Below are 13,565 nucleotides of genomic sequence, written 5' to 3' on the forward strand. Positions count from 1 at the left end.
TGGGGGTCGTCTTATACGCCGGGTGGAAAATCTGTGGTCGAGTATATCTCAAACTCTATATTTTAACTGGAAAAGTTGGGGGTCGTCTTATACACCCAGTCATCTTATACGCCGGTATATACGGTACTTTATATGTGGCAGAGAGAGCTTTCCACAGTAGAGAGACAACGTTTGAAAATGCCCAGTTTTTGTAATGTGCATTGGCTTAGAGGTTTTTTTAAAATAAATAAATAAATGATTTATAAAGGCTTTTAAATAAAAATGAATAGATCAAGGTTCTGTGGGTAGAGTTTGCCTTCTTGACAAGAAAGCGACTCCTTTGCTGGAGGCTGGAACCATGTAAATACTTTGTTTTGTTTTTGTTTCCGCAGCCCACAGGATGAAGACACTTCATTTCACTTTGACGGGAGTGGATATTCAGTGGTGGAGAAGTCACTTCGCTCCACTGTGACCCAAATCATAGTATTTTTCAGCACCTTTTCGCCAAATGGGCTCTTAGTGTACCTGACTTCTAATGGCACAGTAAGAAAACTTGCCTGGTGTTTAAAAGCACTATTTAGACCAGTAGTTTCCATAGATTCTTTGGAAATGACTAGTGATTGTATATACTTTTCAACAGAAAGTGCCACTGACTATTTATATAGTACTATGATTTTCTGCTGAATTTTGAAAACCATTGTTTAAAGGCATATAGAAACTTTATTTCCCCCTGACTTGCATACATAAAATCTTGGGCAGTATCCAACTAACTTTTTCTTGCACCATGGAACTACCACCCACCTCCCTCTACACACACCCTTAAATCTTTTCCGGGTTTCTTCCAACCCTCTAGAGCAGATTTGGGGAGGGCACATGGAACATTCTGGGAGATGAGGGGGGAAGTTCCACTGAGCAAGATCAGGTTGGTTGGATACCACCCTTGGTGTTTTATATTGTATGTTGCCTTGAGCTTATGAAGAGGAGGGGGTGGGGTTACCAAAGAGCTTTTATTTATTTTCTGACTTTTGTTTCATCCTTGCAGAGGGATTTCTTGTCTCTGGAGCTTGTGGATGGCAAAGTTAAACTAACTGTTGATCTTGGTTCAGGTCCTCTTACCCTTAAAACAGAAAGCCGCTACAATAATGGGACATGGTATAAAATTTCGTTCACCCGAAACAAAAAAGAAGGTAAAATGTAACATATGGGCTGAAAAAAACAGATGCTTACTCTTTCTATAATTATAAGCAGATAGCCAAATGGAGGGAAATCCAAGCAAAGTAAACTATTCCTGTCTCCGTGATTTTGATGAAATAATTGTTTCAGGTGATTTAACTTGCATTGTTTTAATGAAGGCCACAGCTTCATGCAAATGTCCAGGCATGTTTTTAGCTAAATCCAAATAGACTTCAACATAACTTCTTTCTTAATTTTTTTTTTTACCCAACTTCTAAGAGAAGTTACTTGATCTATTGGAACTGTGCATCAGCAAAACAGTGACAAAAGCTGTAATCTGTGAATTAATTTTCAATATAGTGCAGAAGTTTAAACATTTCTTGGCTTTTGAGAATTGTTTTATGAGGACAATGCACTTTCTTGTACGTTAGGGTGAATAACGTAAATCAATAAATGGGCTCATGCGGGGACAGGAAACTTTCCAAGTGACAGTCAAGAAGCATATGTGTGTGTGAACACCCCTATTTGGGTGGAGCATCCATTCTGCATGCACGAGGACCCAGGTTCAATTCCCAGCATCCCCAGGTTGGGCAGGGATCAGTGGCACCAGCTCCTGGGGACTGAGCCCTTTTAGGGGGCACCAATATTTTTTGGGGTGGGGCTGCCCCCATGTCCAAAAAGCACAGAGCAAAGCATGGAGCCGAGCACAGTGCAGCTCCAGTGGCCAGCTCTTCCTCCTCCTGTTACAAGAAGTAGCCTCCCGCTGGTGGTGGCACCAGGGGGAGAGGGAGCCACTTGCCAATAAAGCTGCATGGCCACCACATTCAGCTCTGCCCCTGGCTCCTCCCAACGTCCTGATGTCATGCATGAGACGTTGCCCAGCACCAATCACCCTCCTAAGCTGGCGTCTCTGGTTGGGATAGACTCCCGGAGAGCCACTCCCAACTAGTGGATAATATTTGACTAGAGGAACCAAATATAACGGGTCTTCCAGTGTTATGAGAGCATTGGCTGCTACCATGGGATGACATGTTGTAACATTCCCAGATTACTTCAGGAAGCAGGATGCTGGTCTAGATGGAGGTTCGGCCTCATGCTATAGGATTCTACTTTTTATGCTGTTTTGTTATTCTGTTCACATTGATCTGACTGATCAGTGAAGGTCACTTTCTGTATAATGCTACCACTTCTTTTTTATTACTCCTTGGTGGGAGATTGCTATGACTGGTTGGTTCTGTTCTCGCTGGTGTCAGCACCTGACAGTTGACAATTCAGATATAAGCTCAAGTATTTACACATTCAAAAGACCTGTTTAGGTTTGTTTACTTTAATTGAATTCTTCGTGGGCCTTTGATCTTTTGGATTAATGGTAAAATGCCCTTACATCAGTTTAACCATGCGACGAATCAGGTTGTAAATTTCAGACAGTGAGATTCTTTAGCATGGAATCAATATAGTTGTTTTCTGTGGAGGTCTCTACTCATCTGCATAACAATGGAGACAAGGCAAGGATTTAAACTGAGATTAGCCCTTTAAGATTCACAACCTTATAATCAAGTATTGAAGCTTGGTTAGTGGCAGGAAGAAATCATACAGCGTCAGAAATACTTTACCCAGTCACTATCCAACTGGAGTGACTGGAAACCATTGCTCACAAAGAACCTGACTTGTGAAACATGGAAATAAATAAGGAATGGCATCCAGGGTCATGTGAATGGACATCTGCTTGTGCAAGAGCTCCTCCCCATCCTCTTAACTCCCTTTCAGCTCCCATGTCCTGCCCCTGCTTCCCTCATCTGCTCTGGAGAGTTCTTCAGTCCTCCAGAATAATTTGGGGTTGGGAATTACGGAGAAAGCAGAATCCATTCTGTCAGCTGTATTCATTCTGCAGACAGACATACATTGTTGGATTTCACCCCAAGGGGGTTTTGGTTCATGAACCTATGAGAAATTTACTGCATATGTGTTTGTTGAATCAGGAAGATTGGAAAAACATGGAAATTGACATTGCTATTACCTGTTGTGGAAACAGTGTCCAAAATAGCATATAAGCCATATGTTTCATATTTTTCCTTAATGAAGAAGGGGCCTTCATTGAAGAATTAGATTAGCTCAATAAAATATCTAGACTCATATTAGTAAAGCAGTTTGTCAAAATGATATCCTGTTACTATTATGTTTTGCTGTAATGTTTGAGTTGTAACAAATGTAGCATAGCAAAACCTCAGCTATTTCTGTTTACTAATCTCTGATTTCATTACACTTTCAGGGATTTTGGCAGTCATGGATGCTTATAACCTGAGTTCTAAAGAAACCAAGCAAGGAATATCCCCTGGTACAGCCTCTGACCTGAATCGTTCCGATAAGGATCCTATTTACATTGGCGGGTTACCACGGTCAAGGGCAGTGAGGTAGGCTTAAATAAAAATATACACTTAGATCTTCCTATATTTGAATTTTCAAATATAGTATTTAAATGCAGGGTCCCAGGTTGCTTTGAACTTCAGGCTTCATAACACTCCTTACTTGTTTTTACATAGTGTTTATATTTTGTGTTTTTTGCTTTTGTTTTTCTTCGTAAACTAACCAAGCAAGCAAACTAAGAAAGCAAACATGAATGCATCACAATCTATATAAATACATTCAATACCGAACTGAAAATTGCCCTGACATTTCTTACGAATTTTCTGAGAATCTGGGAAGAGATGCAGGGAGAGAGGGAAGAAAAGGTTTCTCGCTGTGTCAGATTTAATTTGTGGACAGACTTCAAAATGATTGTGAATGCATCCAGTGACTGTTTCCCTCTACTAGCTGTCATTGTGTGCTTGCTTATTCTGTAATTTGGATTTACACAGCCATTCTTTTTGAGCTAAATATTGTAGACCAATGTCCCCCGTCTGTCCCTCCACATAATATTTTCTTTTTTTAGGAAAGGGCTTAACAGCAGAAAATATGTGGGATGTATTAAGAACTTGGAAATATCCCGTTCCACTTTTGATTTGCTTAAAAACTCATACGGTGTGAGGAAAGGCTGCATTCTGGAGGTAGGACACACAGGCAGTTCTTGGTAAATTTAAACTGATTGCTACTTGTTGTTGGAAAAACCAATCAACAGTGTCTGCTGATACTATAATGGATGCTATAATGTTGATAAATTGTCAGATAATCAACTCCTGCATTGTTATGTCTCTGACAGATAAAATATCCAATTCACTCATTTTATTTCTCTTCTTTTGCAAAATAGCCCATACGCAGTGCTAGTATCTTGAGCAATGGCTATATTGAGTTGCTGCCCAAACCCCTGTCAGCAGAATCAGAACTTATGGCCACTTTTGCTACAAAGAATGCCAGCGGCATCATCCTCGTTGGGCTAAGCAAAGGCGCAGAAAAGCGAAGGCGCAGGCAAGCCCAGCTGGTAAGCATCCAACCATATTTTCAGCTCTTGTGGTCTCAAGTGTCTTCTTAGTAGTTTCCTAGTGGTGCCATCCAAAGTCGAGCAGGGATGCGCATTCCATTGAGCACAACTCAGATTGGAATGGGGTAAGCAGAATCGGGATTGGGCAGCACAGTTTACAAGGAGTAATGAAGAGAGTAGTTTGGTGGAAGCCGCCCAGAGTGGCTGGGAGACCCAGCCAGATGGGCGGGGTACAAATAAATTATTATTATTATTATTATTATTATTATTATTATTATTATTATTAGCTGAACTTGATCTTCTCCATCTTTCTCAGCCCTTTTTCTCCATCATGTTGGTCAATGGCCACTTGGCTGTGCATGTCAATGCTGGGGACAGAGCAAGTACAAGAAAGGTCCTCGTTGAGTCTGCTAATGGAACTTACAGCGATGGGCGAGAACATTCGGTCATCCTGACTCGGAATAAGAGGTAGAAGCTGAATCACTTGTTTAATTAAGGCCTGTTGTCAAGTTTACCGTGTTCCCTAAAGAACTGGCTTATTTTAGTTTATTTCAGTAGAATAACCACAGTTGTGGTTTTCTGCTGTTAATGGAGAAGTTGTGATTTATATGGTAATTGCATAAACTACAGAGCCTCTGATTAAGTTGTGCATGGATGCTCCCTTGAAATTGCTAGACATTTTGGCCACCAGGGAAAATCATGTCAAGTACTGATACAAGAAGTACATACACAATTAGCTATTTTATTTATTAGATGGAGAAACATATAAATCCAATGTTTTATGTGACACCTACAACTGAATTAGTGCTAGAAATTAATTGGAATGCTACTGAACATGCCTGGTCTGCCACACAATCAGGACTGCAAGATCCTTTGGAGAACCACCATTATTTCTGATTCATTTACTGTGGATTCTTCACTATTATTGTTCTTAAATCAAACATTTTTTAAATTGGATAATAGTTCACTTTGTGGTGTTTTCTTCTTCTTTCCAGGATTATAACTGTCCAGGTGGATGAAAGTAGCCCTGCAGAAATTAGGCTTGGCCCATTGGCAGAAACTAGGCCAATGAATATATCCAACTTCTTCATTGGTGGCATTCCTGCAGGAGAAGGCATTTTAGGACTAAAGATGGCAGGCTCTTTCTATGGCTGTATAACCAACTTGATATTTAATATGGAGTAAGTTTATTATGTAATTAAAATGTTCATGTACAGCCTTTATTTTCAGAGCCAAAGCTCCCTGGAGGTGGCTTCTATGAAAGTGATAATGTACACAACACAATTACAAATTAAAGCTAAGAAACCAGAAATAATAAAACACACAGGAAGCTCCAAATGTAACATGGGCAAATCCATAGCTATAGTTATTTGACAATGATATCAAATTGACTAGATTGCCGTCCTTGTTTCCATTGCTTTAGTCTTAAACCTTAAATTCTTCCTAAGGCCTTTTTTTTGCCCAGATGATACAGCAGATTATGTTACCCCTCTGTAGCTGCTTGCAAGTATTCTCTGGGTACAGTGGTGCCCCGCTAGACAAAAATAATTCGTCCTGCGAAAATTTTCGTCTAGCAGGTTTTTTGTCTAGCGAAGCGGCAATGCAAGCCGCACTTTCGCTAGACGAAAAAAAAGACGAAAAATTTTCTTCTTGCGAGGCAGCCCCATAGACTTTTTCGTCTTGCGGGGCTGCCTTCCGCTAGACGAATGCCTTCGTCTAGCGAGTTTTTCGTCTAGCGAGGCATTCGCCTAGCGGGGCACCACTGTACAACGGTTGCTTACTGGTGGAGATGTGCGTCACTTGGCCTTCACGTCACAGGAAAACATGCAGGTGTCAAGTTTTGCCTCATTTTGTTTAAAGTTGCAACGAAGTCCAGAATCACAGCTGACTGTTATGGAGGATGTATCCTGGGTGGAACAGAGAACAGGCAAAACCTGTAGATGTTACACCCAAAACACATAATTGTGGGGATGCCTGTAGTGTAAATAAATGTGAGGGTTCTTTTGAATTTCACATAGGGAGTTTTTGTAAGCGCTGCTTGTAAAATGTCTCCAGCTTTCATAGTATGCAGAGTGGACCTGTTAACAGTGGTCCTGTTTCTTGTGTGTTTCATTGAAATGAATAAATTATTCTTTCTTTAAAACCCAGACTTCTGGATTTCACCACTGCAGTGAGGTATGAAGGTGTTGATATGGATAGCTGCTTCCTTTGGGAGAGGCCTAGGCCTACCATCCAGCCAGAAGACATTGAGATCCTTCCTGAGATGCGGATGATGCCAATTTCTTACAGGCCTCTTGCAGAAATTAAGAAAGTATGTGGTCAAAATCTAATCAGCCTTTTCCTCCATGGCAAGACCTGGAAATATGAGAGGTGTTAAGAGAGCGAAAGAGGGGGGGTAGGGGGTAGAAGCAGGGTGCCAAAATGACATGCAAAGGGCTTGCCACTTCTGAATCCAGTTCCCCAGCCCTGATCTAAACCTACAGCTCTTGTCTGCAAAGATGAACGTTGTGTCATTTCTGCCTGAGTTCTGATAATGTTAGTTTTGCTTGAATTTTATACTTGTGATTTGTATATTGTAAGGCATCAGCATTCAGGTGAAAAACTAAGCAAAGCAATGCTTGGATGCAAGGGGTGGGATTTTAACTAATGTTTTCTTTACTAGAAACCTTGTGCAGAGGATGAAATACTGAAGTTTGTTTCTGGCGCTCATCAGTTTGGCCTTGCAAGGAACAGTCACTTGATGCTTCTTTTCAATCAGTCCGCTGTAAGAAAAAAGTAGGTATATTTTGCTATGATTAATTGTAATTTTAAAAAATTAAATGGCGCTTTTAAACATGCAAAATGCTGCACAACATGTGAGATAGGTTATCATCCTGGTTTCACAGGGCACTATTGAATAAAAGTTTAGAAAGGTTTAATTCCACTGATTTGTAGGAGAGTTAAGCATGTATGTATCTCTCTTTGGGATAAGCTAAAACAGTTAGTTTTAAAGGCTGTGGGTGTGTTAAAATCTATGCACCAGAGGCACTTGGAGGGCAGTCCTTCTCCACAAGAAAGCTCCTCTCTCAGTGGAGACAGGCAGGATCCAGAATCTTCTGTCTTCCTCAGTGGAAGATTGGTTGGCTCAACTGCAGCTCCTGAGAACCTAGCCATTTATCTTCATGTTCACTAACTCTTGTCTTGTTTTCACCTTCCTCTTCTTCACCTCACTTCCCTTCCTTACTGCTTCTCACACCACCTGCCTTCACCTTCCTTCCTTACATGTGGAGCTCTAGCCACAAGCAGAGAATAGATGTGATGATGTTTCATTTTCTTTATTTTAGGCATACCATACTTGCACCAATCTCTTCCTATGGAGAGCTTAGAACAGTTTCCATTGGGGCTTCCATTGGCTTCCAAGCTCTGATCAATTTCATGTTTCCCCCCCTAGGCTTTCTGTGCAGTTGAACCTGAGGACTTTTGCTTCTAGTGGCCTGATATATTACATGACTCACCAAAAGCAGGTTGATTATGCAGCCCTTCAGCTACAAGGGGGAAAGCTTTATTTTTCATTTGATCTTGGAAAGGGTCGGGCAGTAGCCTTTCATGGAGCAATCGTCAGTGATGGGAAATGGCATACGGTAGGTGGGCCAAATGCCTGCATTCAGCTAGGTCCGGGCCTCCTGCCTTTCTCACATACTTTCTTATGTTGGAAAAATAATTCCCGATTAAGTATTCTCCTCTTGCACTATTTCAGAGCTTTTCATTATCTGCATGTTAGTATTTTAAAAATAAAAATAAATTTCTCATTAAATGCATGGTGGTTTTGAATTTCTTTACTAATGCACTGTGCATTAAGTTATCCAAAGGCAATAATTTGCTGCAAAAATGTAGTAAATAAAGACTGCATTGATGTCTAGCATTGGAAGAAGCCGAAAACTTATAATAGTCATGCTCATCCCATAGAATATATGGAACCCTATTCTTAATTGGATTAAGATTAATTGGATTAATTTCCCAGTCTTAACTATTGGTGTCATCTTACAAATATTCTATTTTATCTTATAGGTGAAGACAGAGTATACTAAAAGGAAAGGTGTTGTCATAGTTGATGGGCTGGAATCTGCGGCTGTAAATGTTCCGGGAGATGGAAACACGTTGGATGTGGATGGGAAGCTGTACCTAGGGGGGTTACCCTCGGCTTATGCAGCCAAGAAAATGGGAAATGTAAGCTCTTTCTCTGTAATGGTCCTTTATGTCTATTGTCTGCCAGGCAAATCAGGCTGCATAACACCACTCTGAAAGAAAACAACAATTTGCAGTGCACTGAAACACAAAATCCATGTGGCGAATCATTGCACACCACTGACTTGTCAATATCAGATGTTGATACCAGCAGCATGGAAATTTTGGTGCTTTTATACCGTCATTCATCCCTCTCACTTCTTAGGTCTGAATGTGTTTAAAGTATGCAAGTCCTTTGAGCCTTTATTTTATTTAGAACGATAATAGCAAGAGCAGTGATTTCTACCTAAGCTTTGCAAAGTGTATCAGTGTCTGAAAGAAGCAAGTTCAGCTTTCACTGTGTCTGCAATAAGCAGGAGCTTGTTCATAGCCATAACAAAAGCAGTATGACATTTTTGAACAGTGAAAAATGTATCCTGTAACCAGGTGGGGGCTCCCAACATTATTTCTTAAATTAAATAAACTTCTGGTGGTCTTATTTTGATCCCAGCAGTGGTGCTGGCAAGAAGGGAGAATTAACTCTTTCCTACTGTACGTCCTGTTTTCTGAATTCCCCTCTCCCTCAATTTCAGTAGCCATCAAGGAAAAAATTTAGGTATTTGTATTGTGTCTGTGTTTTTCCTGCTGTGGAGCTAATAACAGGATTCAATTTAATTTAGAAATTCACATTTCAGCCCTAGAAGTAGGATTGTTGATCTGTTTTATCTATTACATTTTTTTATCCTGCCCTTTGCTCAAGCTCAGATATGTTTTTCCTCCCCATTTTATTCTCACAACAATCTTGTGAAGTTGTTGTTGTTTAGTTGTTTAGTCATGTCCGACTCTTCGTGACCCCATGGACCAGAGCACGCCAGGTACTCCTGTCTTCCACTGCCTCCCGCAGTTTGGTCAGACTCATGTTAGGCTAGGCTTAGAGAGTGTGACAGACCCAAGATTACCCAGCAACCTTCATGGCTTAGTAGAAACGTGAACCCTGGACTCCTCGATGCTGATCTGGCTCACTAACCAGCCTGGCACTTTGGTTTGTTTACAGTGTGGACACACTTTATGTGCATTTATGCTGTTTCTTTTCTATTTATGTGCTCATAGCTCTGTTACTAACCCTGATCTTTAGTGAATTATAGTTCTGAAGCAATAAGGTTTTGTGGTGTGTTTGTGTGTGAGATGTATGTACTGCATTAATCATGACACTGAATTGTTTGCAGATTACTCACAGTATCCCTGCATGCATTGGTGGAGTAACCATTAATAGCAAACAACTGGACAAAGAAAGCCCAGTCTCAAATTTTGCTGTGAATAAATGTTACGTTGCAGCCCAGGAAGGAACGTTTTTTGATGGAAGTGGTTTTGCTGCCCTTGGTAAGCAACGGATTGTTTTGCAAACCTTTTTTCCCAAGCAAAAATGAAATAATAAAGAAATACTCCATTATTCTACACTTCTGCTCCTGTGTTGATCCCCCGCTCCAGTTTTGCTGATTCCCTACTGATAATATGTAAACAGCTATTGCTTAATTCTGAAACATAATTACTTAATCAATCACATTTCAAGTAACTGTTTATTGGTCAGAAAGAAAAATAATAATTGTATTACTAATCATGGAGCAAGTAAAAGCTTTACGAGATATAGCGAAATTTAGAAGAAGCTTTTATTTATACTTTCTCCTACAAAACCAAGCCGCTTAGTCATTATTTTACATTGGAAGAGTGCCAGGAGGTAACCCATCCTGTCCCGACAGCTGTTTCTGAGCCACTTTTTAAAGGCATTAATCTGTTATAAAATGGATCCTGATCTGGTGTACCTGAAATGTTTTGGGCTAAAACTTTCATCAGCCCCAGCCAGCAACAGGGAAAATGACTTTTTTTTAGATAGGGCTTTGATCAAATGGTGTGAAACCTATTTAACAAACAACCAAAGACTAAAATGCAACAGCATCATGCACATATATGTTCTGAGAAGTAACTTGTATTGTGACTGCCCCAGAACATTTCAGCAGTGTGTATCTTCCACAGTCCAAATGTGTACCTACTTTTACCCGCCTTATCACATCTTTGGGTATGGTGCAAATTTTGGGTTGCATCTAATGCAATGCTATATGAACATTACATCAGTGCAAGGATGACTAACTCCCAACTTTGTTATTTCTCTCTCTCTTTAAATAGTTAAGGAAGGCTACAAAGTTCGATCTGACGTTAATGTTACATTTGAGTTCCGCACCACAGCTCTCAATGGAGTTCTTCTGGGAATTAGTAGTGCTAAAGTAGATGCCGTTGGATTGGAAATAGTTAATGGCAAGGTGAGTTATAAGGTCATGTGAAAATGTGCTTGTGAATCAATGTTGACAAATCTGGCAGGGGTCTGTTAATAACAATCAAGGAGAATGCATATGTAATGTGTAATGCTGGAAGAAAAAGCTGTGTCACGAGTTATGTGACAGGAAAATGTTGAATGTTGCAGAAATTGTTGTGAATGTGGGTTTGTCCGCTAGTTAGCTAGTATGTTTTAGCTATCTCCGTGAATCATACTTCCATGTTTTCCCACACCAGTGTTTCCTCCCCATTCGCCTCATTCTGAGTATAATACTTATTTCACAGCCGTCTATTTGAGGACTTTTAATTAAACAATGAGGAAGTTAAGGTCTCTAAAATAAGATTATGAAAAATGTCAAAGTTTTTTTAAAAAAACCATTACACATAAATCCCATGGCTATCGTTTTATAAATATATCCATAATAAACCTAAGAAGCCTAAAACTTAATTATTTAAGATGTTTTGTCAGATAATACATTGCAAATGAAGGAAAGCATAAACCATCTTGAGAACCATCAAAATACATCTAAACAGTTTCAACGAAGCCATCTTCAAAGTACTATTTTAGGTTCCTAGGAATTTTTTCCATTAAACGAAGCTTTTTGTGGAATAACTTGAACCCTTTATACTCTCTCTGTTTTCTCTGGATGAGGGGGAGAAGATTTTTGTCTCTCTTTTCTCCTTTGCGCTTTTCAGCTTATATTAAGTGGGATGAGGGGAGGCTTTGAGTGTGAGCAAATTCATTAATGAAGATGTTTCCACACAGAAGGTCAGAAAAGGGGACAATTGTTTCATGATTTTACCTCCTAGAAAGTTTTCTTAGATCAGGAGAAAGATTAATTTTCCATCGTGGTAAGTACAGGGGATTAGATATGGGCTTTGACGATGCCCCCAACTCTGGGGCAGCCCTCCCGCCTGATCTGCCCCGAGTGTGCAGTTGTGCTATTCAGCCCCTTCTTACTGCTAGCTTGTGCTCATACAGAGCTGCCTTTTCATTAGTCACTGATGAGTCACAGCTACTTTGGCCCCTCTCCTCACTCATAAACACTCATATGAAGGATGTTGACGTAGCAGCAGTAACACTAGCCTTGCCAAGGAAGCCTATTGGGATGCTTCACCCCACCCCACCCCCAGCATGAGCCTTCAGTTGGCATCTATCTAGATGCCAAGGAGGCCATGCATGGAAACTCCCCAGTGCCTTAGGGAGCCATCTTGACAGGTGACGATGATGATTCCCATTTATGAATCGCCTCCTATGCAGCATATCAAAGTGACCTCGCAATATGATAAAAACACATATAAAACAATTGCACACATAGAGCCAGTTAACAGCAAGTATGTATATAAAAACAGTTTCAGACCAAATCCAGACACTAGCTGGGATAAGAATCTCTGCTTAGAAGGCTTGTTGAAAGAGAAAAGTCTTCAATACATGGCAAAAGGACAATAGAGGTAGCACGCATCTGATATTTAATGGGGTGGATTTCTAAAGGGTAGGTGCTGCGACACTAAAGGCCTGATTCTGTGGAATGGCATGTGCAAGATGCCCTTTCCTGCAGAGAACAGTGATCAGATGGAGATAGAAGAGGTGAGGCAATCATTTAGTTTCTAACATAATAATTCCCAGAAGACATTGAAGGCACCCCGCATGCTAGAGTTCTCCTTAAAGGCAGTGTTGATCCATCACAAGCCCTTAGCCTGGGTTAGAAAAGGCAATTGGGTAGTACTCTAAAATTAGAGATGGGTCCTGGGAGGCTAGCTTGGGCTCTTCCTCATAGGGAATAGTCTCGTGGGCATTATATACTGCTCAACCGTCAAAGCTACCAGCAGTGAACTTTGAATGAATTACCATTTGGTTAAATGAAAACTTTCCCACAGCATCATCGAGCAATTTGTTATATTTAAAAGAACAATTTTTTTTCTTGCCTTATTCCTTTATTGTTGCATGGCTGCCGCCGCGTAGGTTTTATTCAGTGTCAACAACGGAGCTGGTAGAATAACAGCTACCTATGAGCCCAAAGGCACAACCGGTCTGTGTGATGGACTGTGGCACAAACTCCAAGCAAACAAAAGCAAGCATCGTATTGCTTTGATAGTTGATGGAAACTTGGTTCAGACTGACAATCCACATATGCACTCCACCTCTGCAGATACGAACAACCCTATTTATGTTGGAGGGTATCCTGGTATGTTGTTTTCCTCATTTTCAAAATGCAGATTTTGTTTACTCATTATATTTTCACCCCACCCTTGGTTTGTGTTCTGGCTGACTGGTGGTGCAGATGCCATAAAGCAGCATGAAGTTGGTAAAGTTAGAGAATGTCCTGCTTGATATTTTATTTTCCCATCTCCTCAGAATCTGGTTCAAGCCAGGTTGGGGCTTTGTATTAATTAGCAGCTATAATCCCATTGAGAGCCCATCTGAACATCATCATGGGTATAGGCACTCCCTACAGTCCCCAAATTG

The 13,565-nt window shown here is 40.5% G+C and overlaps 1 protein-coding gene across 1 annotated transcript in view; it reads left to right on the plus strand.

The window, feature by feature from the left end:
- LAMA1 (laminin subunit alpha 1) overlaps positions 1-13,565 on the plus strand; it is an 87,721-nt gene that overhangs the window by 73,517 nt on the left and 639 nt on the right. The window contains exons 49-62 of the mRNA XM_033154935.1: positions 372-522; positions 1,022-1,166; positions 3,422-3,563; positions 4,082-4,196; positions 4,397-4,567; positions 4,884-5,035; positions 5,563-5,748; positions 6,716-6,878; positions 7,230-7,342; positions 7,998-8,187; positions 8,615-8,773; positions 9,997-10,150; positions 10,952-11,085; positions 13,062-13,284. Of these exons, the coding sequence (XP_033010826.1) occupies positions 372-522; positions 1,022-1,166; positions 3,422-3,563; positions 4,082-4,196; positions 4,397-4,567; positions 4,884-5,035; positions 5,563-5,748; positions 6,716-6,878; positions 7,230-7,342; positions 7,998-8,187; positions 8,615-8,773; positions 9,997-10,150; positions 10,952-11,085; positions 13,062-13,284 (2,198 nt within the window). The remainder of the gene's footprint in view (positions 1-371; positions 523-1,021; positions 1,167-3,421; positions 3,564-4,081; positions 4,197-4,396; positions 4,568-4,883; positions 5,036-5,562; positions 5,749-6,715; positions 6,879-7,229; positions 7,343-7,997; positions 8,188-8,614; positions 8,774-9,996; positions 10,151-10,951; positions 11,086-13,061; positions 13,285-13,565) is intronic.

Source organism: Lacerta agilis, chromosome 7 (assembly GCF_009819535.1).
Source record: "Lacerta agilis isolate rLacAgi1 chromosome 7, rLacAgi1.pri, whole genome shotgun sequence".
Classification (NCBI taxonomy): domain Eukaryota; kingdom Metazoa; phylum Chordata; class Lepidosauria; order Squamata; family Lacertidae; genus Lacerta; species Lacerta agilis.